General features: G+C 30.2%; 1 protein-coding gene across 1 annotated transcript; it reads right to left on the bottom strand.

Moving 5' to 3' along the window:
* Window positions 1-3,145: 3,145 nt before the first annotated feature.
* On the bottom strand, window positions 3,146-25,029 carry LOC145314137 (uncharacterized). The gene is made up of 4 exons (XM_080153935.1): window positions 24,793-25,029; window positions 17,472-17,543; window positions 14,005-14,097; window positions 3,146-4,352 (listed from the first exon to the last, which is right to left on the bottom strand). The coding sequence occupies exons 1-4, from the start codon at window positions 24,847-24,849 to the stop codon at window positions 4,170-4,172; spliced, it is 405 nt and encodes a 134-aa protein (XP_080010061.1). The 5' UTR covers window positions 24,850-25,029; the 3' UTR covers window positions 3,146-4,169.
* Between the last annotated feature and the right edge of the window lie 1,765 nt (window positions 25,030-26,794).

Genomic DNA, 26,794 nt, shown 5'->3' with positions numbered 1-26,794 from the left:
CCCAGCAACAATAATAAGAAATGTGTTTTTTTTCAGGGTTCAAGGAATTTAGCATTTTTTAAGAAGATTTCTTATTCCCCAAAGACCTGTTTTTTATCATTCCTTTACAGGGATCTTAAAGGATAAATCATTGGGTGATAACTGGAAAAACATCCCCAGTAGTGATTAACAAAATTACCCTTTCTTTAGATTGAAATTATTGGTTGAAAAGTTTGGAACCAAGAAATCGAAATTTTAAAAAAAAGTTCCCAAAGATTTAAAGCAAAAGAATGAGATAACTGGTACATAAAACTTTGGGTACTAGTGTAATTCATTATCCCCTTCCATTTAGTTGCTTTATTAACTTTTGTGATTTCTTTAATTTATGTTACTTTGATTTTAAAATAGCATTTGATGGTACAGATCTACTAATATTCAAATATCCGAAATACTCCTTTGAACATGAACATGATACTTACATAAAATATTTCAAGTCAATGTACTGTATACAACATATTCAATTATACAGATTCTCTGGATTAAGTCAGGAACACGATGCAAGCCCTTTGGAAAAGGTGGCCACGGTCTTTAACAAGTATAGGCTACTAGCAGATAAATTTAAACGTTTAGGCAAAGAAGCCGTACAAATACTTTTAATTTGCCTAGTCTTTTTATGACAGCTGTAGGGAAAATACATAAACCTGCACGTTCAGCCGATTTTTGCTAGCAGCCTTTAAAGTTGTTAAATTGACTTCGTCCTTTTTCTAGAGGGCAGCTTTTGTATTTCCGTCTTGGTCCAATTCTTTTAACAAAATTAAATATACCAGTGCAGGCTATGAATGGATTGCTATTTAATAGAGTAGCATTTCTTTTATAAATCTTAATTTAGTATACATTATAAACAAAAATAAATATCATTAAGGGAAAGGAAATTGAAAGACTTTTACCAATAAATTTGTTATTTGAAAATAAGAATAATATTACTATAAACATTATAATTCTTTATCCAGAAAGGAAGAATGATCCATCGATTGTTTTACAAATTAAGATTTATAAAAATAAATTGCTAGAAAAATGACTTAAGTTGATATTACTCCTTTCATACGCCGCACTGGATACATCCTGACTACACTTACTTTTTACTAAATTATAGGAATAGGATGCTACAGAATTTTTTATTAAATTAATTAAAAGTTGCATCTATTTTAAAATCAGATAAAACAAACATAAAATTAGAATATTAATTATAATTTTTCTTTAAATTTAAATTTCATTTTGGAATTTTTATCTGATGAAAAAAATATTTTCCCCTTTTCATATCAATGAGAAATCTACAACATATTTACAAACAAAATTTTAATTTCTAGTAGATATCTAATTAAAGAACAACAATTATTAAGTTAAAGAAACAACAGTTTTAAATTTTTCCATTCTTGTATATTTAATACATAAAATAAAATGTAAAAATTAGATAAGTTTATTTCTGTGATGATTGGCACAGCATTTTTTTTAAAGGGGGGAGGGCATGAAGTGCACAGAAAACTTTTCCATCTACCTAAATGTAAAATTAAGGAGGTTGTGTTGAAAGAATGTTAAGTGGTGTAAACTAAATTATGCAGGAGAAGGCATATTTTCAGTATTAATGAAGGGAGATTGTAAAACCCAATTTTTTATCTCCGGTGAGAGGGAGGCTCCTTACGCCTTCCTTCTGTACGCTAATGTAGTTGAAGATAATCCAATTGGATTTTAGTTAAACTAAATTGAAAAAGTTGTCCCAACTGGGAGCATGGAAAAGTTGCATAAAACCAACTTTTTTCCCTCCTTACTTAAACTTTAAAGTTTTAACCCATTTTTGTTCAACAATAAAAAAAGATACATGAAATCTATTGAGTTTATAATTGAATAGCAAAGCTGCTTTTAAATTTTGTACATGTCAGACAATAAGGGTATTTTTTACTGTTTTTAGTAACTTTATACATCTATTTTTATCATCCTTTTTATGGTTTACTGAAAAAAGTTTTTCAGCCTTAAATTTTTAAAAATGTGTTTATCTTCAACTCATTATCTTGTAAAATTTTAATTGGTTAACTTGTAAAATTAAACATATGTATCAATAACAAAATTTAAAATTCTAATAATTTTTTTTTATAATTTTTCCTGTTCACACATTTATGATGATATTTTGTTTTCAACAAGAAAATTATAATGTTCATCAAAGATCAGAAATCCGAGTATTTATTCCATAAATGATGTTTTTTCTGAAATGGTTCCTAATTGTAAAAATTAAAAATTACACATTTTTGTGTTAAAATATTATCTTTTCATCTCTAATCCCGATGAATCTAAGATAACACTTGAAATATATCTTTTTCAAGCAGGTAAAATTTTAACTTAAAATTGCATTTCGTAGAACTATCCCTTTGCTCCACTAGTTTTCTTGCTGTATCATGATGTTATTGAAGGAAAGACGAATGATGTTGTTTTGGTGTATATATTATACGTTCAAACAGTGAGGATTGTGGGTTGTTTACAGTGAATTAGAGCAGATATTCATCTCATTAATCTTAAGATAAGAATCTTGTATCAATAGAGGTTTTAACAATGTGCATCACTAATGATATCCCATTCCTAACTTTTGCTTGTATATTACATGTAACATTATTGAAGCTCTTTATAGTACCTATAAAAAAAATTGCGTCATACAATACAAATGACCAATGATAGGCCACTACACAGACTAATTTACAAATGGCAGGCCGCAAAGTTGAAAATTAGGTTTTCTGAACCTCCCAGGTGACAAATTTGTAAAAATAGACGTTGATTTTTTTATCGTTAATAACGCGCAGGTTTTTCAAGATAATCAAAAATCCTTTTAAACCCTGAAATTATGGCTCGGGTGGATCACAAAAAATCATGACCCAACATTTTCCCCCTAATGACGGAAAAGTTAGAGCACGTCAAAAAAATTTTTAAGAGGCCTGGCGTATTAGCCCCTGTAGGCCTCCCAGTGGGGCTACAAAAAATCTGAAGGTACCTATAGAACCACAATGGCCGGCTCTAACTATGATTTAGTGTTGACGGAGGCAATTGCCGGCCGCCTTCGGGCCTTATATTGGCGGCAAAGTTAGCGCATCAAAAAAATGACCAATGGTAGACCAGTATGATAAGTAACTATAAAAAGCTTCAATATTATGCCAATAAGTTTAATTGAAAGTTGAAGATGATTAAAGTCCCTCAACAGATTATGACGTCATACGATAAAATAACCAATGAGAGGCCATAATAAATTTTACCATTGGTCAATTACAGTGTTTAATACTGGCCTCTCATTGGCTATTCTATCGTATGAAGTCATAATCTGTTGAGGGACTTTAATCGTCTTCTCGAAAGTTAGAATACAATTGGTTTTACTAAACCTATATAATAATTTAGCAGATTAACCGCATAAATAGACTGTAGATCCAAAATAATCCACTGTTTCATATATATTATATTTATAGAACAACATGTTTTTACTTTCCAAAGTTTTGTTCTAACACTTGAGTTTGAAGTGCACACTTGAAAATTATAATTCAATAGTCTTCAGGATTTTTTACACCTAATGACACTTAAAGTTTAATAGAAGTGCTAAAAATAAAAAATAAAATAATTTTTCTATTCTAATTATAACTATTTTCAACAATAGCATGGGATTGTAAAAAAAATTTTAAATATTTATTTGTATAACAGAAAAAAGATAATCATATCCAAATACTAAACATTTTTTTATTTATACAAAAAAAAGTTAAATAAAATCATTTGAACTATAAAATTATAGAATATCTATCTATTGGAATTTTTCCCTACATAAACAAAGTTGATAGTATCACAATGCTATACAAATATTTATTGGCATTTATAAACTTTTCTTCTAAAACTTTCTTTTTGCATATTTAATGCAAACACTTTGGTGATAAAAAACATTCATTTCTTTGGAAAATAATTGTTTAGGCAACCAACTTTTGAAATTATTATCACATTTTGTCATGGTTGCTGTGTTGAATTTTAGTGCACTGATGCCGCGTAATTTTTTTAGTTTTGGCGCGACTTTATCGATGCCGCGTATCTTTATACGTTATGGCGAAAAATCACTTTTAAGAACAATTAAAAGTAGTTTGTTGAAAATAAAATGTTTAATCTGCATTCTTTCACTATTTTCTCATTGTATAGCAAACAAGGAGGAGATTTAGCAAAAGCACTCCAGCTGTGGAAAAGCAGAGGCCTGCCAGGGCTTTCCCGGCTGGAGAGCCAAGTTCTGGATGTGAGTAAGAGTTGTATGTAACAAGACCAACTGCACAAAAGGCACCAGCTCCTGTTATGCTCACCAGGCTTTCCTGAAAATAAATGATTTTCAATAAATTCTGGAAGAAATTAAAAACATTTAGTAAAATCTAAATTTTGTAATTCTTTAGAAGAAGGATTTTACAAAATGATTATTCTGACTTTAACAACCTAAAAAAGTACCTATATAAAGATTGGTGCTCTAATTTTCAAACTTTTATTTAATACTTATATTTGCGGGAACTTTTATTTAATGAAATCTTTCAATTTCTAAAATTTACATAACAGCCTGCTTTATTGCATCAAGGTCCATGACAGATCTATATAGGAAATAAATGTCTATATATGAGCTCAAATTTTCCAAGCGATAGATGTTTAAAACTCTTAGTGCTCCAATAATCCGTAATAAATTCTCATTGACCAGAACAATAAGACCTATTATTTTACTGTATGAAGAATAAATTCATTTTTTTATTTCATGTTGCTATTTGAATTATATTGAAGTATTAAATTTCTATCCATAAAACAGAAAATTTAAATCCTTATAATAAAGTAACAGGATGTTTGTATGTTTGTACCAAAGGATCTCGCTAACCGCTGAACCGATTGGGTTCTCCTTAACAGGGTAGCTTCTCATAGGTCCCGAGAAGGTTTATAACTATTTTCTTGGGGGATGGGACACCCCCAACCCCCCCCCAAAATAAAAAAATCTCCCCCCCCCAAAAAAAATTTTTTTAAATTTTTTTTAACTAAAATTAAAAATGAAAATTTTTTTCGCCCCCCCCCCAAATTTTTTTTTTACTTCTTCTTTTAAAATATGAATAAAAATTTGAATTATTAAATTCGACTCTCTCCCCCTCAAGTGCCCCTAGAGGCCTCTAGGGGCGTAGCTGCTAGTCAATAATATAGTAAATAAAAGAAATCTTAGTTTTAAAATAATTTGATACTAGCGATACGTGTGTAATGTGGTCAGATATTGAACTAAAATCTAACAGTTAACTGAACATTTTAACCCTTTCAGGACGATAATTTGAAATAAAATATATTAAGATCCTAAAATAGTTTAAAGAAAGAAATCGTCAGGGAGAAGATAATGGAAGAATAGGGTTAATAGTCAGAATTCAGATAACCAAAAGAAAGTAAATAAAACATTGAATAAACCTAGCCAATAGCGTGATAATTATAACTCTAGTATTTTAAAATAGAAAAAAACATACTCCATACATAGGACAGAAAAAGTAATATTTTTCAACATGAAATTGCATGATAAAATCTAAATGTCCATCTTTCTTATCAAATTTTAGATTGTTTTTCATCTAATATTTTAACATTTTCCTTTTGAAAGTTCAATTTGACTGTAATTCATATACATAAAAGAAATTCTGCCTTTGGTAATCTGTAGTTTTTGTTTGAAGTGGAGGAAGTGTGGGGAGGGGCTTGGGTGAATTAGATTAATATTAAAATATGTTTTAATTTTCTCCAAAAAAAAAAATTTTTTTAAATAAAAAGTGGAAGAAAATATTGTTGGCAGTAATATTGTAATAAAATGGCTGCCAGACTGTTGTTGTATATCCTCTTTTATAGTCTTATCAGGTCAATAACAAGCTTACTTATTGGAAATCTATTGTACTGGCTGAAGCCAGAGATTGGGATAAGGAAAGTATAAATCAAAGAAGCTGAAGACAAAATGATTTTTATTACTTTTCTTTTGCGATGAACAAAACTTATTGGAAATTCTGTCTTAACATCATTCAAAGTAAGATTTCTTAATATAAAAAAAACAATCAAATTTTATCCTATAATCTCATTTTTGTCTTTTTAAGTCTCAAACTTTCCCCTTGGCTTTCTTTAACTACAATACTTTATAATTGGTTGGAAATTTTCTATTTCTTAAAGGTCAACCAATCATGAGCCATTGAGAAATGATTCTTTCATCAAACTTTTGCAATACAATTAAGTTGACTTTACTGCACTAAATACAATAATTCAATATTTAATAAATATTTACGTTTTTCTATAATTTTTAGAATATATGTCTCTTTTTCTAGCTATAGTTGTAACTAGTAAGAGACCTGTCTAATAACAAAAGTTACTTCACTCAGCCAAAAACTTTCCATATTATAACAAGTTATATTCTATTTATATAAGATGTTAAATGAGAGTAGGGTATATTTCTGTGTGTAAGGTCTCCAGTAAGGCATGCAATTTATATTTTTTTAAAAATCCAATTTAAGAAATAGGTTTATAACATTAAATTGGAAAAGATATGCAATGTTTTCAATATATTTAAAATTAATTTGTAACTGTAATAAAAAAAAATTCAATCCATTTTCTAGCTTAAACCTTATTATCTAGAAATGTGAGGAATTGTAATCTTGAGATGAAAGAGAAATGAAACCTAATATAGTAAGTATTCAAACAAAGGTGTATATGTTTTAAAGGAATTAAGATTTCCAAACCAAGATATACTCTAGCCTATACATTTTAATACAAATAATAAAGAAACATACTTTTAGAGACCTTTTGTAGTGAAGCTACTCTGTAAAATGTCATCAAGCCTGTAAAGCTATCATGAGAATATTTGTTGCCGTCAAATGATTGTCTTCAAACTTTACTCTCTTTACCCTTATTACCTTAGTAATCCAAAATCTTTATTCAGCTTATACCAGCAATGTAATTTAATTTAAAAAATACAAAACCTATATGTGTTTTCAGCTGTCGTTGAGGAACCACATAGTAGAATTGACGACCTTTTCATTTGCCCCCCAAATATTATTTTAGATTTATTTCGCTTGTTGGTTATACCTTATTCCTGATCTTTATTGCTTAATATAGAATGATTTTTTTGAGTAGAATTAAGATACGTATACTATAAAGGATAAATCAACTCAGCCACCTATATTCCTTACTATTAAAAATAAACTTAGCAACCTTCATTTCTTAATGTTTATATATATTTGTAGAGTAAATTTATGTGTGTAGAATTTAGATTCAATGCTATAAATCAACTTAAACCAACACAAAGTATCTATTTTGAGGATAAATAGATAACAAAATTAAGAAAAATAATCCTTAGGCTATTTTTTACAAGGCATGTCTGGTTAGTAGAACCCCCTATCAGCCATCCTCCCTATGTGAGGTTTTATTTTGATCTCACAAACTGCTAGACTAATTAAGTTAAGCTTTTCTTTATTTGGGTGTATTGGGATAATAATCACCGCTGTATAAAGAGATGAAACCCCAAGAGTAAACAAACAAATATAACTAAAAGCAACCATCTTTATTTAAAAATAAGGAGGGGAGGGGGTATTTGTGTGATAGCATCCAATAATTATACTTGTTATCCCTGAGATGTGAATGTAAATAGCTCTCCTAATAATGTTCAACAAGCATGAAATTGGCGCCAAACTAACTGGAAATATTTGGTTTGGCCAGGGGGCTGGCTGCATCAACTCTTTACCTACCCTGTTGTACCAGGAATCATTGGGTTGACATACAATTACAATGGTTTATTTCATCTTTTTGTATTTGTAGTTTAATTAAAGGCTCATTCATTGCCTTAATATTTATATGCCTGATATTCTTGTTTGAGTTATTACACATTAAAAATTACTTAAAACCTATAATTACCATAGAACTTAATTAATGGCAATTGTCTTATGTCGATAAAACAATAGTGCCCAAGTTTAACATGGTGAGTTTGTATTGGTCAGCTTAATGTATCCAATAATGTCCACAAATTTATTACAACTTTTAAATAAGTTGTCCTATATAAATATGACAAAAATACAAATCGATAAATATGATATGATAAGAATAATATAAAACTGTATAATATCAATTGGCGGTTGGTTAATACAAAAATTAATTTAAAAAGTTTAAACTTTTATTTAATTAAACTTAATTTTGTTACATGTTAATCTACTAAAAGGCACCGACAAAACAAGCCTATAATTTTCTTAATGAACCATTAAACACTAACCCTTGCGGGTAGCTAAACAAACGGGGCTTTTCAAAACTTTCTAAATTTTGATTAAGAGGGGGTATTATAATTGGTCAATTTGTGCTGCAAAATTGGGTATTTTCCAATCTGCCTAGCGTCCAAGTTTTGTAGAGTGGTGTAGTAATATATTCTCTGGACTGACAGCAAACTAATAAAAGGCATAAAGAACAGACTAAGGCAATTCTTTACAAGACACACGAGAAATAAAAGGGATAGCAGCTAGGTTGCATCGAAATTTCATTATTTTTAATAAAGTATTAAGGTGTGTGTGTAAATGTGGAAGTGATTATAATAAGATCTCGTAAATGGCTAGACTAATTTTCCAACAATTTTTAGGAAGGCTTAGTACTAATAGACAATTTTAAAGAAATGTATATATAAAATTTGTGGAAATTATGAAAGGGGAAAAGTTATAGGTTGCTAATATGGACTTCATTTTTTGGTTAGATGGTGTGAATCGTAATTTAAGATGGCTACACGTTTCACTTTATTGGAGTACATGATTATCCGGGGTAAGATTCAAGTAATAATGATTCCATGTTTGAAGATGTGACTATTTACGAAGCTTTTCTTCTAATAAAATTCTCGTTTCTTAAGGATGACATATGTTTTCTTGTCAAATAAGTGTCACTTTGACTTTTAAATAGCATTTGATAAAATTGTTTTCCCTTGTTTCTCAGAGAAAAATATGTGCTCCTCTACTTGCATAAAAGGATCTAAAGGGATAAGACAATGGCTTATGAATTGATGTACATCCCCAATGATAATTTACAAAATTACCCCTTCTATAGATGACAATTAAAGGTTGAAACGTTTAAACATTCAACTTAATGAACCAACCAATTAAAAATTCAATAAGGTCTCCAACTTTGTTAACGAATAAAAAAACGTTATGATAAAAATTTGGTTACCATGGTAATAAACCGCCAAAGGTCCGTAGGGGGACAAAGTGTCTCAAAAAAACAGCCATGTGACATCATAAAAATGAAGGATTATCCATCTCTTTTTAGGGGTTTTCTTTCCCACTTCTCCTCTAATCTCGCAAATTTTTTGACGTCAAAAATTTTTAAGACTCTTAGTCCCCCTACGGGTCTAACCCCCATCTCTCTCCTATACAACAAGTACCTGAAGGGACAGGGGCGAATTATATAATTTGTTCATAAAACTAATAAAATTCGTTCCATCCTGCTGTTTACTGCATTGAAAATAAGGAAATCAAGAATTGGGGAAAATCTATAAATTATACGGAAATTATACAGTATTACACAAATTAAAACTTTGATATAATAACAAATTACCTATCAACGATATTTAGGGCTTTATATTCCTTATAATTATCAAAAGTACTGCATTACTAGGGGAAGCGCTCCTAGCATCTAGGGGCTAAGTATACTAATGTATAAGGAATTTCAAAAGAATAGCGGGAAAACCCTAACTTATTCATTTAATAAAAAACAAACCGTGAGTTATCGCCTTAAACCATCCAGAACCTATTCAATGTTTCTATAATATAGTATAGTGTAGTTATAGTATTATCAAGTTATATACAAAAAAAACCTTATTACAACAGTATTAAATAGGATAAATTAATATTATCAGCAAGGTTTTTTTATAATAAATAAAATAATTTGAAATCGGGATTTCATTTAAGTTTTTAAATTTTCCCTTTTTTTCAATTTCTAGATTTTTATATACATTATCTTTTTGATAACATAATCAAAGTCAAACAAAGCGTTACATGCAAACGGATGTATGGAGTGAGGAAAGATAAACTTTATAGATCACCATTTGCATGTTTAAAAGAAGAAGCTTTTAGTGCTTAATAAAAAATGACGTCATACAATACAAATGACCAATGATAGGCCAGTATACATTTTAAAATGACATCATACAATACAAATTACCAATGATAGGCCAATATACATATTACCATGGTCAATTAAAATTTATACTGGTCTGTCATTGGTCATTTGTATTGTATGACTCATTATTTATTAGGCACTATAAGCTGCTTCTTTAAAAAATATTGAATGTATGAATGTAATTAATTAAATTATATGTTAATGAATATAATTAAAATGCATATATTGAAGTAATAATGAACTGTAATTGTATTAATTTAATCATTAAATGCACAATACAATATTCTTGATATTAAAATAGACATCTTTAGAACAATGGAAGTATTTCGGGAAAAAAGAAATCCAATGTTATGCTTTATTTTTTTTTATTTGAAGATATTATACAAATGTTAAATTGGACACAAATATAGAAAGTAACTCAACGCGAATTTTTACTATAATTATTGGAAGAGAAGCTTTTTACATTTTTTGTATGGTATAGTTATCCTATTCATCTGATTTTTGGAATATTGATTCCTTGAAACACAAGGTAAAATATCAAAAGCATCTTCCACCTTCATCACAATTCTTAACGTATATAATCATCATATTCTATTTTCAAAGTTCATCGAATAATACAGTAGAAATTTATCCAAATTGAAAAAAAGAAAACAAGACGGCTAAAAGTTTGGCTTTAATTCTTCTGTTGCTCAAAAGTGGCTACACTGGAACGAGATACGATTTGACAGCTATGTGTCAGGTTTAAAGATAGGCCAAAACGATAGAATCGCGTCTGAAAGCGACTGCGGCTGTTGAGCCCTTATTTCATCTTTTAATCGCCATGTATATGGAACATTAATTTATCGCTTAATTTAACTCTCATGAATTATTATCAATTTATTAAATGCAATATTTTGCAAGAAAATGAAAGTTTCCGGAATTAAAATAAATTTATTTGGCAGTGGAAACAATAAAATAGCTGGGCTTGCGTGCAATTTACTTATTACAAGAATTGCGATATAACAAGAATGATTAATTTCAAAAGTAGCGATGCATATTAGATAATTATACCCCCCACAGAATTCTAATTGATAAGGACTGTCTCCGTTTTAACCCACTCAAGAGTCACACCTCCTGACAAATCTTTCTTCGCGCTAATGTTTCAAGACCAAAAAAGATGATTTTTAAGGCTTACTATAATTTAAACATTTTTCCCACTGCTGCTATGTCTGGCACATGACATCATTAGTAGAGTAAATGAATGCCTTGGCACATACAACATTGTATTGTAAGAACATCTGACAAAGATCTTGCAATAAAAGGAATGGTAGTTTGTTGGATGTTACTTTTCCTATTACGCAGAGAAGAATTATTAGCTAAGGTAATAACGTTTAAAAATAAAAACAAGGATGACAAACAGAAGAATATGATAGCTAACATAAACCTTATGAACATAATTACTTTTGGAGCATAACTCACAGACCAATTGACCATACTATTTAATAAGTGGTAACGAAAATCACATTTACGATGGACGAACGGACATGACAGACAAAGTGAGACATAGAGTAACTTCGCTATGAAAAAAAAATTACAATGCAAGATTGTAGTAAGAACAATGTACATAACTAAGAGATGAAGCCATTTTCCAATAAGGATTTAGACATTTCAATTGTATTAAATATCATAAGTATGCATTGCAAGGTTTAGGTACAGTTTGGTTGGAAGGCTACACGAGAATTTTTTAGGCGATTGACGATTGATCCTTTTTAGATATCAAGAAGTAAATAATTCATTGATGCCAATCGCAGAAAGAATAAAATAAATTTGAATAAAAATGTAGAAAATCTCTTTTTTATGACATTTATCCGGTGATAAATACAATATCTAGCTTTTCTCTGTGCTACCATACGTATTTTACCTAGCACGTCCAACATAGCAGAAGTAGTTACTTAACAGCTGGTTTGCAGGTCAACTATGTTTCAACTTAAAACCTTGGCAAATTTATTCTTGGAACAAGGATGACTATATCCATAAAAATGGAGCTAAACAATCCAAACGAACATACAAACATTAACAAATTTAGGACAATCTTAAGATTTCAGGGCTATCTGACATAGACAGTCGGAACAAATAATATTCTATAAAGCTTCGCTTAAATAAAATACTAGTGAATGGATTACATAAGAAATAAAAGAAACAATACAAAATATTAAATAGAATCCCCCAAATCAACACAAAACCCTTTACCTCTCCTATCTATTTAATTTTCTAGTCCTCTAAGACTCCCCTATCTGCACCTTTCCTAAACTAAACCTAACCTTAAAAATCTAAGATATTTTTTCAAAGATTTTCTTTATGGTTCACTTTTGGTTAAAGGTATTTTCCCTTGTAATCTTTTTATTTTTTATTGTAAATTTATTCCATAGCATAATTTTATTGCATTGTCTTGCTTACTAGTAACGCAGCATAAAGAGTATGTCTGTCTGTCCGTCCGTCTCCCCCTTATTCACAAATAGACAGATATAGGAGCAATTTTTAATTTCACATTTTCAAACCTTCTGTATATATGAATACTATAAAAAATACTTTTTTCATCTAAATTGTATTTTGATTTTAATTGCTGCGTTAAAATATACATCTATAATACAAAGTAGAACGATGTCTGTCCGTCCGTCTGTCTGTCCGTCAGTCCCTTAGGATCTCGGTAACCACTGAACCGATCGGATTCTACTCTTGAGGGTATATACCTATTGGTCCTGTGGTGGTTTTAAGCTATTTTCTTGGGGGGTGGGACACCCCCAACCCCCCCAAAAACAAAAAAATCCCCCCCATTTTTTTTTTTTTTTTTTTTTTGTAGAAGAATTCTTTTGTAGAAATATTCTTTTGTAGAAGAATTCTTTTGTAGAAGATTTCTTTTGTAGAAAATTTCTTTTGTAGAAGATTTCTTTATTCTTCTTATTTTTTTTTTGAATTTTTTTTGTTGTCATCTCTTGGGGCAAAGCCCCTAGAGGCTAGGGGCGAAGCCGCTAGTATATATATATAATTCATCTTGTTCTATTTAAGAAATTGTTAATAAAATAAATGTTATGATAGAACATTTATCTTTTGACTACACCGAATAAGTGTAATTCATTTCTACTTTAAATGAAATAATATTTCATTTAAATTGTTTTATTCCATATTTGTAAAATACAGGAAGACAATTTGAATTACAATTTTCATCCTAGTAATTTATTTTTTCTCAGTCAGAGATATTGATTTGAATTATGTAATGTTTGTGCGAAATATTTAATGAATTTCTTGAAGGAATTAGACTAAAAAGAAAAATAAAGGCTTTACAGGATAAAATTGAAATATTCAACAAATAAAAGAAAAAATTTCATAAAGTAAAGAAATATGTTACCATTAAAGGAATGAAAAATTAATAGAAATTGATATGAGACAAGTTTAGGCAAATTATGGAGATGTTATAATAGAAAATTTAATAATAAGGTAAATTATAGAGTAACTTAGTCACTTCAAGATACTGAAATACTTAAACAAATATGCTGTCATTATTAGCGTATGAAGCTAAAATGAAATCAGACAAACGGAGGCGAATTTTGGATGTGCTATAATACAAGTTTAATAAAGGGTATTTAAATTATTATCAATATGAATAATAGAGTAGCATATACACTCCTACATACTAAAACACTTACCAAAACAAATATGCTTCCATTAAAAGCATAAGAAACTAATAGAAAGAAATCAGACAAACTACAAAGTTATGCTACAAAGTTAAACAAAGGGTATATACTTATTAAAAAGGTAAATTATATAGTAGCTTATATACTTCAGTATTACTTAAACACTTACCAAAACAAATATGCTTCCATTAAAAGCATAAGAAACTAATAGAAAAGGGATTATCAAGCAGAAACCAACAGTCACTCCAACTCCAAGGTAATCCTAAAAAATAAAATTATAAAAAAAACATTATTTATAAGCGAAACTTATCTAAATCTCGCCTGTATTTGTCAGTCGGTCGGTTATGCACTTTTGGTGTCGTCGGAGGGAACATGGGTAACAGGTCTTAGGGAAAACAAGATAGGGGATAAGACAGTGGACGAAAATTGAGTAAAGAGAACTTTTTATAAAACTTTAGAAACTAGTACAATTGACAACCCAATGTCCTTCCCTACTGGAGAAATAATAATAAGAAAGGCTTTTCTCCGTATTCATTCGAATCCGGTGGATAGGAACCGGTTCTCATCCATACGAAAAAACTATGTCTAGCATCGTATTATATCCAGCTTTCTACGAATATAAAAATGTACAATTTTAAGATTAAACCAGTTTTTTAGCCCCGAGGTGCCGAAGGCACGGGCTTAAAAACTGGTTTTAATCTTATGATCCGCAGAAAGCCGTTTATAATACGATGCGAGAAATAACTATTAACTATTTTATTTCTTTTATTATTTATTTTATCCTAATTAATTTGTAGGGAAAATACATCTATAATACAAAGTGGAACGATGTCTGTCCATGTGAAGCTCAAGATCACAGTAACTGAACTGAATATACCTATGTTCCTGTGGTGGTTTTAGGACATTTTTTGGGGGGGACGTTTTGATTTTGTCTTTTTAAAACTTTAATTGAAAATGGGGGGTTGCCTTTCTCCACCATCCTGAAGTGCCTCTAGAGGCCTCTAGTGGCGTAGCTGCTAGTTTAAGATAAATAAAATAATAAGCTTCCAACATTTAAAAAAAGCAATTTCTTTTAATCCTATTAAGTTAGCGTGTGTGTGTGCAGAGAAAAGTCCATAAATCATTGTTTCTATCCAAAATCTGATTTTAGAATCGAAAATCTATTTTAAAGCACACAAGGGAAGAATATAATAGAAATAGGTTTTATATAAAACTAGCGTCTACGCCCGTTGCATCCAGTGGCTCTGTATTCAAAGGGCAGGACAATATTTTAAAACCATCTGAAAAAAGAAAGAACCTTAAACCATCACAGGACCTATGTAAAGCTTACATATCTTTAAAAGAAAACTCAATTGATTTAGACTTAAGATCTTAAAGTTCTGAAGAGAAAAACCTTATTACTTTAAATAAAAGGATTGTTACGAAATGTAAAAAAATAGGTTCTTTTAAGAGAGCTAACTTTTAAGAACTCTATTGCCCAACTGAATTAAATTTTGCCAAGTAAAGGAATGAAGTAGAAAAAAAATTCTGTTATGAAAATATTGCAAAAGTTAATCCTAGAAAATCATATTTCAGCAATTTTCAGAAAATACAAATTACATGGCAAAAATTAAATCCTTGAACAAATAGAAAAGAGTAGGAAACTAAATAGTTTTGATGTCTTTGTCCATCGGTTGGTTAATATCTTGATAAGTTTACTATAGAGCACTTGTCAAAGAGGAAAGGCAGGGAGGAAGGGTGACGACATTGGACTATAAACTAAAATTGACCCAAGTTTTTAAAATATGCTCACCCTTTTGATGGCTCAAAAAAGGTTTGGTACAAAAGGTACAAAAAAGGTTGGGTACTATTAGTGAATCTTGATTAGTGGGTTCAAACTAGTCGTGACCAAAACTTTCAAGCAATAATTCAATCAACAGAAGGGGTTGTTTGTGGGGATGTACATCAATTTATTTTTAATTGTGTTATCCCTTATTAATCTTCAAAAATGAAATACTCTTTCTCTACTTGTTCATGTAAAATGTGCAGTTACAAGTTTTTGTAGAAAATAAAATATTATTTTTATATTTAATTTTTCAAAGTCATGAAACAATGATTTGTCATTGCAAAAATGTTATAAATTGCTATCTCACCAAGTTTTATGAACCCAATTAATTTTACAAATTTTCCATTACATTGTAAAAACTTTAAATTAAAATTTCTAAGGAACTCCATTAAATATAAAAGTTTTTTAGACAACCATTGAGAAATCGTGTTTTTAAATGAGAAAAGTTATTTATTATGCGTATTTTAGCCAGCTTTCCGCAGATATTAAAATGAAAAATTATAAGATTAAAACCAGTGTTGTTGTAGAAAATAGTCTGTAATACAATTCTATTTATGATTTTTCAGTATGGCTGAAAACCGGCTCTAATCCAGCGGATATTAATCGGTTTGAAACCATACTGGAATTTTCATTCCTATGTCTCCTCTCTCCCTGAAAAAAAACTAGACAAAAATCTTCCAGCTGAGATTGAAAAAGATATTCAAACTTTAAAGTAAAGTTTTGAGGAAATAATGTTGTTTAATATTTTGTTAATACAGGATTTGGATCTAACTTGTCAAAAACTTGGGATTTAGTTCACCTCGCTTGGGTAGGATTAAATTAGGATAGGAAAAATTCAGGCATGTTGGGAAAGATTAATGGAGAAAAATTTTAGTTAGAATCTTGAGCGTTGGTTTATTTAATGTTTATGAGGGAGGGAGGGGATTGGAATAGAAATTACACTGGTACCCAAAGTTTTATAACCACTTTATCTTATTCATTAAGTCAAAAACTTTGGGTACTTTATATGAATTTTCCCAACTTCCAAACTTGCAGTGTTTAAACTTTTCAACCAATAAGGGGATATCTTTTTTATTAATATGGAGTATGTATATGAATTTATTATTTATTGTCCATTGTCTTATCCCTAAAGATCACTGAATGGTAATACATTATTTTTCATGCTATTTAAATCACGCTTGAGGCGTTCACAGGGATTTGATAGAGGGGTTAGCTCAAGGAAAGGTATATTTGATTATTCTATACTCCAAGCAAATATCCATCCTCTTTTAAATTAATAAAAGATACACACACTTACGACAAGTAAAATCTTTTTTGTCTAATGCATTTTAAATAAAATGGATTTGTTCAGCTTAAAGGCCTTTTAAAAAGGTTTGCTTTTCACTTTTACACAAATTTTACATTTACATTTTTAAGAGTTTATGTTCAATTTACTATTCCCTGAATCTAATGGGAAGAAAAAAATGTAAAATTATCAAAGTTTGGCAGTTTGGTGAGGTGTGAAAATATTAAAATGGAATTTAATCTTCATTAATTTTTCAGTTTTCAAACTAGGGTTATATAATTAGGTTACGTAATCAGAGAGTTTGGAAAAATATGTAGGGAAATATTCAGTTTAATTTGATGTAGTATTTTATTTAGATTTTCAATTTTAACAGATTTGTGTAGCTTCGAAGCCGATAAATATCCGCTGGAAGAAGGACCGGCTATCAGCCTTACTCAAAAAATCATGTACATATAGCATACTAAGGGCTTTCAACTATATCGAAATTTGTTTTAAGAATTATCCTTTTCTGGATCAATATATTTACCTGTAGTCCAAAATATAATCTTCCGCCCTCATTTCCAAAATATGAGAGTCCAACTATTGATACTAACAACCCCTGAAATACAAAATAAATTAAGTTATTACAAGTTCTATCTGAAGCTTAAGATCTCGGTATCCCCTGAACCGAATTGGCTCTACTCTTCAGGGAATTTATCTACTGGTCCTGAGGTAATTTTGAGCTATTTTCTTGAGGCTAAGGGCTAAGTTATTAGTCCTATTATACAAAGTAGTAAGCTTTTTTGTCTGTAGCTTAAAATTTCGATATGTACAGACATGATTATGTTTTCCTACTTAGGTAAGCTTCACATAGATCCCGGGATGGTTTTAGGCTATTTATCTGTCCTTTTTTACCCCTTTCAAGACAGAGTCCCTAGACGCTTGAGGGCACATCCGCTAATAATTATAAATATTATTCATATTTCTAAACTATATCAACTTCCATTTAATAATAAAATATCACTTCTTACTCTAAACTGTAAACAATTTTTTTCTTGTTATTTTTTTGCTGTTGCACTAATGTAAATAATTGACCTTGTTTTTATGTGTGTATATTTTGTTGTGGTATGATTTTGTTGAAACAAGCTAATATCACTTTATCTAATAGAATTGCAATACAATATCATTCTGGTTAATAGACCAGTAAACTTAATTATACAGATTCTATACAACCTTTTAGGATAATTGCTAGTTTACTAGCGTATCTACTATATAATCAGCTTTCCTGTATGGCTTTGAACTGGTATTTAACCATAGTGAAAAATGATGTTTAGCCTTTCATTACAGGCAATTTTCTACGAATATTAAAATGAAAATCACAAAAATTAGTTTTAATCATACTTTAGTATTTTAATATCCACGGAAAGCTGTCAATGTTATGATGCGATAAAAAAAACTATATAACTATAATATGAGGTTTGTATTATCCTCAATTAAATAATCGTGAACGGCTTTCAGTTTATACTAGCTTGGGCAGATTTGAAATAACAAGAAAAAGTAAACAAAATTCTTGTTCTGGTTAGAAACTTTCAAACCATAGTTACATAAAATAATGTGAATATATGTTAATGATATCTTTTTTGTATCTATCTATTTTGAGCTGTATTAAAAATGAGAATAATTTATTCCCTGATTCTCTTTATTAGATTTGAGATATAAATATCTTCTGTTTATCTTCATTTATCTATTTAAAAATTCCCCATGGTTGTCAATTTATTTACATTTATATATCTTCGACATTCGATCTAAGGCTAAAATGCTATAATTCATTGTTGTGTTTTTTTTTACTTTTGCAAGAGCGTATTTATTTTTTACTCTTTTTACAAATTGTAAATGTCTTAAATTTATTTGTCAAAACGAAACAAAGAGTCTAAACTAAACACTCAATAAAAGTTCATAGAAATAAGATGCAGAAAGAAAAGAAAGTAATTCAGTCAGTCAGTAAGAGTACTTTAAACAGATTGAATATAGAGATGCAACGCAACAAAACAAAATCGGCAGAGGTGAATGTAAACTAAATATGCATTTGTGTGTCTATCTGTGTGTGTATTTGTGTGTATGCTTGTCTGTGTGTGTATGCTTGTCTGTGTGTGTATGCTTGTCTGTGTGTGTATTTGTGTGTATGCTTGTCTGTGTGTGTATTTGTGTGTATGCTTGCCTGTGTGTATATTTTTGTGTATGCTTGTCTGTGTGTGTATTTATGTGTATGCTTGTCTGTGTGTATATTTGTGTGTATGCTTGTCTGTGTGTGTACTTGTGTGTATGCTTGTCTGTGTGTGTATTTGTGTGTATGCTTGTCTGTGTGTTTATATTTGTGTGTCTATCTGTGTGTATATTTATGTGTATGCTTGTCTGTGTGTGAATTTATGTGTGTGGTTGTCTGTGTAAAATCTCGCACTAAAAGGCATATAATGTGGCCCATATATTAGTGTCATCACCTTACCTAACCCTCCTAACCTAAAGTCCCCCCAACCCTCTAATAGACCCCGCATAGTTGCATTCAACTAAAAGTTTTCTACGAAGAATTCAGAATAATTTACCTAAAGGTTTGTTCATAAAATATATTACTACTGGTCTATTTGTATCCATCAGTCTCTTGTTTTTAAGATATCTAAATGCTAAAATGATAGGTGACAATGTAAAAGGTAGGTTAGTAGCTATTTTTCTGTTTTGCAGATGAAAAATGCAAAGGTGCTGTAATTAAAAAAATTGTTATTAGAAATACACTTTTAAAATCTTTTCTCGTATTCATTTGAATCCGGTGGATAGGAACCGGTTCTCATGAATACGAAAAAACTATGTCTAGCATCGTATTATATCCAGTTTTCTACGAATATAGAAATGTACAATCATAAGATTAAAACTAGTTTTTTTAGTCGGTGCCTTCGGCACCACGGGGCTAAAAAAACTAGTTTTAATCTTATAATTGTACATTCTATATCCGCGGAAAGCCGTTTATAATACGATACGAGAAATAACTATTACAACTCAAAAAGCGTTTCAGGAGTCTTTATTAATTCAAAAAGTTTTGAATTTATAGGGCAATTCTTTATTTTCCAGATTTTATTTATTTCTACCCTGAAAAGAATGAACCCTAATTTATTTTGTGTTTGAAGTTGTATGAGTGTGTAAATTCTATCCGGGTATTTTCTCAAAACAACTCAATCATTTTGTAAGATTTTTACAAAATTTGTAAGTAGCACAGATATTTTTTAGTTAGTTTGTCTTTTTTTTTCCCATAAGATCTCTTTTATATCAGTCCCAGATAGTTTTGGGCAATTGTTTCGTGTTGAGCTTGTAAGTATCCCTATTTGGGGCATAGGATTGCAGAGACTTACGGCGATACCAGAAGTATTTTAAAACTACTAATGACTGCGCTCCTAGTGTCTTGTGTATTTACCCCAAAAGGTATTGATAGCTCCAGCCGTTTAAAAGATTAAATACATATACGTATGGGTATTTCATAGACATACTTTAGTATTGGCATTGAAAGAACATTTCTATCTTCTCTCTATCTCTCTCATAAAATCCCAAGGGCGTAATTAGTACTTTATTGCAGGATTATTTAATCTCATTATTAAATACATGGGAGGAATACTTTATTTGTAAACTAAATATATTTTTTTTTAAATTCTTCATAATGATAAATTTCATTAATTTTTCTGTTTATATAATTTTAGCTTACTAATTCTTTTAAAATTTATTTTTCAGTAATCTTTATTTTCTTCATCCTATCTATAACACAAAGTAGAACGTTGTCTGTCTGTCTGTCCATCTAAGATCTCAGTAACCACTGAACCGATTAGTCTTTACTCTTCAGGAAATATTTAAACTTTATATATGTTGTGAATATGTCATTGAAATTCGTTAAATGTGTATATTTCTGTGTAAGAGTGTTAGTTTCTAGTTCTGGTCTGTGTAGATGGTTTCTTTGTGCGTATGTGTGTATTTGTTTATTAGTGTGTGTGGTTGTGTATGTGTGTGTGTGTGTGTCCTTAATTGAATCTTGAATTGATTCTCACCAGTTCACAATCAAAATTGATTTCCTTTTAACACACTCTTCTACTCTATTTCTCTCTATTTTCTCTAAATATATCTCTTTTAGTAGTAATTCTACTCTATAATTTCAAATGTCTGCGTGTCTGGTGATGTAATTTTCTGACAAATCCCAAATTGTGTTAAAATTGTGTCAAAAATAATCCATGTGACGTAATAAAATTAAGGGATTATCCATCTCTTTTTATGGGTTTTCTTTCCCACTTCTCCTCTTATCTCCCTCATTTTATTACGTCACATGGATCATTTTTGACACAATTTTAACACAATTTGGGCTTTTCGATTTTCTTGGCTGTTTTATAAAATATACATCTGTTTTTCTTTGTTAAGATTCCTATAATAGCTGAGTATCTACTCCATATCTCACATTGTCCGTCTTTCAGTCAACGTTTATATTGGAATATATTTTATTTTCAAAATTTACAGGGATCTAAAGGGAAAGACAATGGCCGATAAATTGTTATACATGCCAAATGTTAATGCTCAATATTACTCCTCCTGTAGATTACAATTTGTGGTTGAAACGTATGAACACGCAACTTAATAAAACAACCAATCAAAATTCATTGAAAGTCCCCAAAGTTAATAAGCTAACGAATAAGAAAACGTTATTATTAAACTTTAGGGAATAGTGTAATAAACAGCCCATTGTCCCCTTTCTCTCTCTGAAGATTTATCTTTTTCAGTCCTAGAGAAGAATCTTTGAATTTCTTGATAATGCAACAAAATATAATTCTTTGCTTTGACTTTTAACTTATGGATGTTGTCATTCTTGTATTTCCTATTTCTTTTTTAACAATCTCTCTCTTGCCATCTTGTTTCTTACTTCAATTTACTTCAAATCAACTCTAGATTTGATACATTTCAACTTAAAAGGTAAATAATTTAGGCCGAAATTAATTTTAACTGTTAAAGTTATAAAATATACCGTTTAATACGCATAAATAGTGTTTTTTTTTAAATGAAAAAATATTCTTGCGTGATAAAACTTTAATGATTTAATTAAGGTATTTAAAAAAAATAAGTCAATGGACGATAAATTTATGTACATCCCCAAAGATGATAAACAAAAAATACCCCTTCTTAAATAAATATTTCTGGCTTAACGGTTTGGATTTTGCTATAATGGCAATAACCAATCACAAATCAATACGAGTATCAAAAGTTTTTATAACGGGGATAAATTTAAGCAAATCATACAAACACCCATAGACGTCCAAGGGGGATGGGGGTAAAGGGGTGGTTACCCCCCCCCCAAAAAAAAAAAAAAAATTTAGATTTTCAATTTTTACCCACCCCCCAAGCAAAATTTTTTTTTCTATGAAATAAAGATTACCCCCTCCCCAATTTTTTTTTTTATTTTCAAAATTTTATCCCCCCCCCCAAATAAAAAAAAGCTTGGACGCCCCTGCCTGTGCCAACTGCACAGGTAAGTTCACTTTCAGTTGATTTATACCTTCATTTACAGACTAGCATCTTCAGGCTTTGTTTTCGATAAGGTAGGAAAAGGCAGACAAATTGTCTAAAACCATCCCGGAGACTATGTAAAGCTTTCCTGAGCTGGATCTTTAAATCGTTTGGTGGTGCGCTGAATCAGGGCAATCCAGTTCGGCGCACCTAGATATTATTATATTTCAATCTTTAAATCAAAATGGAATGGGCGAATCAGCGCGTCCAGTGGCGCGGTACTGGCGCGGCAATGGCACTCAACAAGTGACATTGCCGCGCCACACCGGGGTGAACTGGATCGCTCCGATACAGCGCACCAATAAACGATTTAAAGATCCAGCTCTGAAATGGAGAACATAATTTCTTCTGGAGTTATCAAAATCTTAATCTACAGACAAAAGAACCTACTACTCCGATAACACAGTATCTTATTAAAACTTCGCCACATTAAACTTATGTTTCCTTGTTTTCGCTAAATCTATATAAAATTGGCACGAATCTAACTAATTTAATCTAATCTATCCCTTCTCCCCCTTTCTTCTAGACGTAAAATCAGATTTTCCAAAAGTTATCTCCTTTCCAATATTATACTTTCATAGTTAGGAAGGCCAGGGATAAAGGGATAGGTGGTAGTTGGAGCATTAGAACATTTATTCCTGTTTTTTTTATAGGTTGTAATAATTATAACTTTTGTAAAATTCTCTAATTGAGGAAACTCTGGAAAGTGTCAGGTGTGACGTCATAAAGTATAAATGTAGAATCCGGACAACTATCTCGCCAAAGTAGTAGAGACCCTTTTTGTCTGCTAGCAAATTTCATTTTGTTCTTTTATAGGGACTTTACTGTGTTTATTTTTGCGACGCTATTAGCTGATTTCAGAGATCCATACAAGTTCGGGACAGGGTCCCCACTCTGTGGGCAGATATACATACATATAGCTCATGTCCCCTCTATTATTTTACTTTAATGTATCAACAAAGTAGATTAAGAAAAAATTAACTTATTTTCCATTGTTGTATCCCTGTAATCTCTGAGGGGTTACTAACTTATCCAATCTAAACTTTTGATGGAAATCATTTTTCACGCTGGAGATTGTAATGGCTAATCCGTGGAGGGAATAGACCAATAAAAATATTATATCATCCTTACGATGCTGTGAGTATTGGTGCAAAAAATATGACGTAACAAAAAAAATTAGCCAATGAGAGGCCGTTATTGACCAATGGTAAAATTTATAGTGGCCTCTCATTGGCTAATTTTTTTTGTTACGTCATATTTTTTGCACCAATACTCACAGCATCCATCCTTACACATATAGGTAAGCAACGTAAAAATATTATTCTTTTATTTTAAATATATTTAATATTTAGAATAGTGCCAGTATTTTAGTAACAAAGCTACTCTATAATTCATTTTGTTTGTATGTCAATCCTTACTTTTAGGGAAATGTGGTTTATCGACTGCCATACGAGATAGAATTCTGATATTTTTTTGTGAAGATTACCATTGCTAACGAGAATCCAGCTTACAACTTAATTAATTGGTGATTATCATTTATGTACTAAACAAAACATCTTTCTTTATGGTCACTAAACATCTGCCCTACAACTCACGTTGTCCGTTTTTCCATTCATATTTTTTTGTGCTTGGTTACTTATGGATGTTATCATCATAGTTTTGTTTTAGACAAAATATTTTACAAATAGTTGTCAAGGTTTTAATTTGAATGTTAAAAATGCGTAAAAAAGACCTTTTTACGTGATCTCTAGCTTGGCGCTTCAAGTACGTACATTATTTGGTCTTACTATAACAGCTGATTTTTAAAGAAGTTTGTAATATTGTGAAGATATTACATTTTCGTTAAGCCGTTTGTGACTAGCAGCACATAAAGTTTATGAGAAAAAAAATGGATTTCAGCATCAATTAACGTTGACCTTTAGATTCTAATATGTATAAAAAGTTCCTATTAATGACACTTCAACTTTAGTAACGCATTTGACAATGACTCTTGTTTAATCAATTGATTATATGCATTAGTTATTAGTGCTAGATCTAAAAAAACTAATTTGTATCTTAATTCTTAGAAATTTCAGAATAGTTTCCAAATAAAAACGTTGGAATGTACATAAGATATCAATTTGAATATTCTTGTTATTTATGAATAAGCTATAAATTAATTTTGTAGTAATGTTGTAATTCAATAACAAGTTAATACAAACAGACTTATTGTGACTTTTAAAACAAATTTGCCGAAAATATTATTTTTAATTTAATCAATTAAGTAAATTGAATAAAAAACTTACTATCAGCAAAAATTTTATGAAACCAAGGGGTGATTTTAGGGCTCCAGGGGTCACCATTTTTATTTTTATTTAATTCTGTTATTTTTTTTTAAATCACAAGCCTTCTTTTGTTATCAATAACTTTTTAACAATCATTTTTAAATAACTTTTATAACATGTTTAATTTATCTCACAATATTATTATTACTGAAAGACCCAATGTAGATGTGTCTTCCTCTGAGAGAAATGTAACCAACTAAACAGTAATTTCTCGGTCTCTCAAACAAAAATAACCATCCTCTTAACCTTACTCCCCTCACTCTCTCCCCCTCTATCTCTCTCTCTCTCTCTCTCTTTCTCTCTCTCTTTCTCTCTCTCTCTAGATTGTATGTTTATAGTAAATCCTCCTTCTCCTATATTCCATCTCCCCCAACCCCCCCCCCAACCCACCGGCCCGTTGTCATAAAAGGGAAAGATTAAAGGAGGGGAGAGAGAGAGAGAGAGAGAGACAAACAGGTAAGAAGACAGATCCTTCTCTGTCCATCAACTATCTATCTATCGTGTCTATGTCACAGTTAGCTTGAAGTGGAAATAGGAATTGAAAAAGAGAAACATAATCCAATTATAAAAACTTATAAAAAAAACATTGAAAAATAAAGCTTTGATTTATTTTCTGATTTTTCATCTTATAACTTTAAAAATCAATTATTGCAATTTTAAGAACCTTTAATAATTCTTTATATTAAGATTTTCTTTAGATTTTTTCAAAAGATTTAAATCTTAAATCAAATCCTTTGTCATGGCCTAGATATTTCCCTTTTTTTATTCTGAAAACATTGGAGTAAAAAGCACACCAAAAATAAAAAAAAATCTTTTGGATAGTCTAGGAAGATATATTTTTGGATCTTTAATAAGGCCTCCATAATTTTTTATTATTTTGTTGGCTTAAGATAAAAATACCCGTTAAACTAAATAATACGTATAATTTTGAAGTAAAAAAAAAACATTTATCAAAATTACAAGTGGCTTTTTTAATCCTTCCTTTCCTTCAAGTTAACTGTGATCTATGAATCTATCGTAGTTAAGAGGTAGCCTCAATATAGAATGACAGCCTTGATTGGGAAACAGAATTGATTGCTGGTCAAACATAATGAATTTCATTACCCCTTAATATCGGGGTTAAACAAGGGAGGGAGAGGGACATAATAAATAAATTTTATCGCCCAAATAATTTCAGGTTTCTAAACTTCAAAAGAAAGAAATTTTTAAATAGATTGTTTTTTTTGTGCATTGCCTTATCCCTGTATCTCTAGCGTTTAACTATAATAGACAATTGGAAAAGATAGAAGAAATGCAACAAAAAATGAGGTTAAATTTAAACATACATCTACAATACAAAGTAAAATGATATCTGTCTGTCTTTCCGGATGAAGATTTAGATATCTATAATTGCTGAACCGATTGGGCTCTGCTGGTCATGCGAAGCTTTATGCTTTCTTCCTGACTCCTCCCTCTCCCCCCCCCCCCTCCTAACTGAATAAAACGGGTAGGGCATCAAACGGGGTAAAGTCCCTTGAGAAAAAAATAACCCCCATAAAATGTTTTATATTCAAACAAAAACAAACAGGGAAACCCCTTATCACCAATAGTTAAGAATGTTTTTAAGAAAAATGTTAAACTATAAAAAAAAACCTTATGTAGATATTTTTGGTGATATAATATTGTACAAAACATGGCTCATATAAAGCAAGAACTATTATATGATTAGCAGCGTATCTTTGTTTTATCTTTAAAGTAATTACTTATATAATGTGTTTGTAAAATTGTTTAAACAGTTATAAAAAAAAATCAGTGAATTGATTTATTGAATTAGAAGTACAATAAGACCAAATAATCAACTCTAAACACAAAAGGATTGTAGAGTAGATTCTCTCTCTAATAAGAAATGTCAATTTAGCGTTGCAACATAAAGAACAGATCTATAGTATAGATGTATAAACAGACAACTACCTCCCTTCATTTT

This window comes from Acartia tonsa, chromosome 3, assembly GCF_053477335.1.
Source record: "Acartia tonsa isolate MP-2025a chromosome 3, ASM5347733v1, whole genome shotgun sequence".
In the NCBI taxonomy this organism is placed as follows: domain Eukaryota; kingdom Metazoa; phylum Arthropoda; class Copepoda; order Calanoida; family Acartiidae; genus Acartia; species Acartia tonsa.
Note: the sequence above shows the minus strand (reverse complement) of the source record. Positions and strands in the feature narration are given on the sequence as shown.

What these genes read in the sequence shown, in the direction of transcription:
- LOC145314137 (XM_080153935.1), bottom strand. Translation starts at nt 24,849, where the DNA reads ATGGTGACCCCTGGAGCCCTAAAATCACCCCTTGGTTTCATAAAATTT. An exon ending in TCATAAAATTTTTGCTGATA is followed by an intron (nt 17,544 to 24,792) that starts GTAAGTTTTTTA and finishes TTTGTATTTCAG; the next exon opens with GGGTTGTTAGTATCAATAGT. An exon ending in ATGGAAGCATATTTGTTTTG is followed by an intron (nt 4,353 to 14,004) that starts GTAAGTGTTTAA and finishes ATTTATTTTCAG; the next exon opens with GAAAGCCTGGTGAGCATAAC.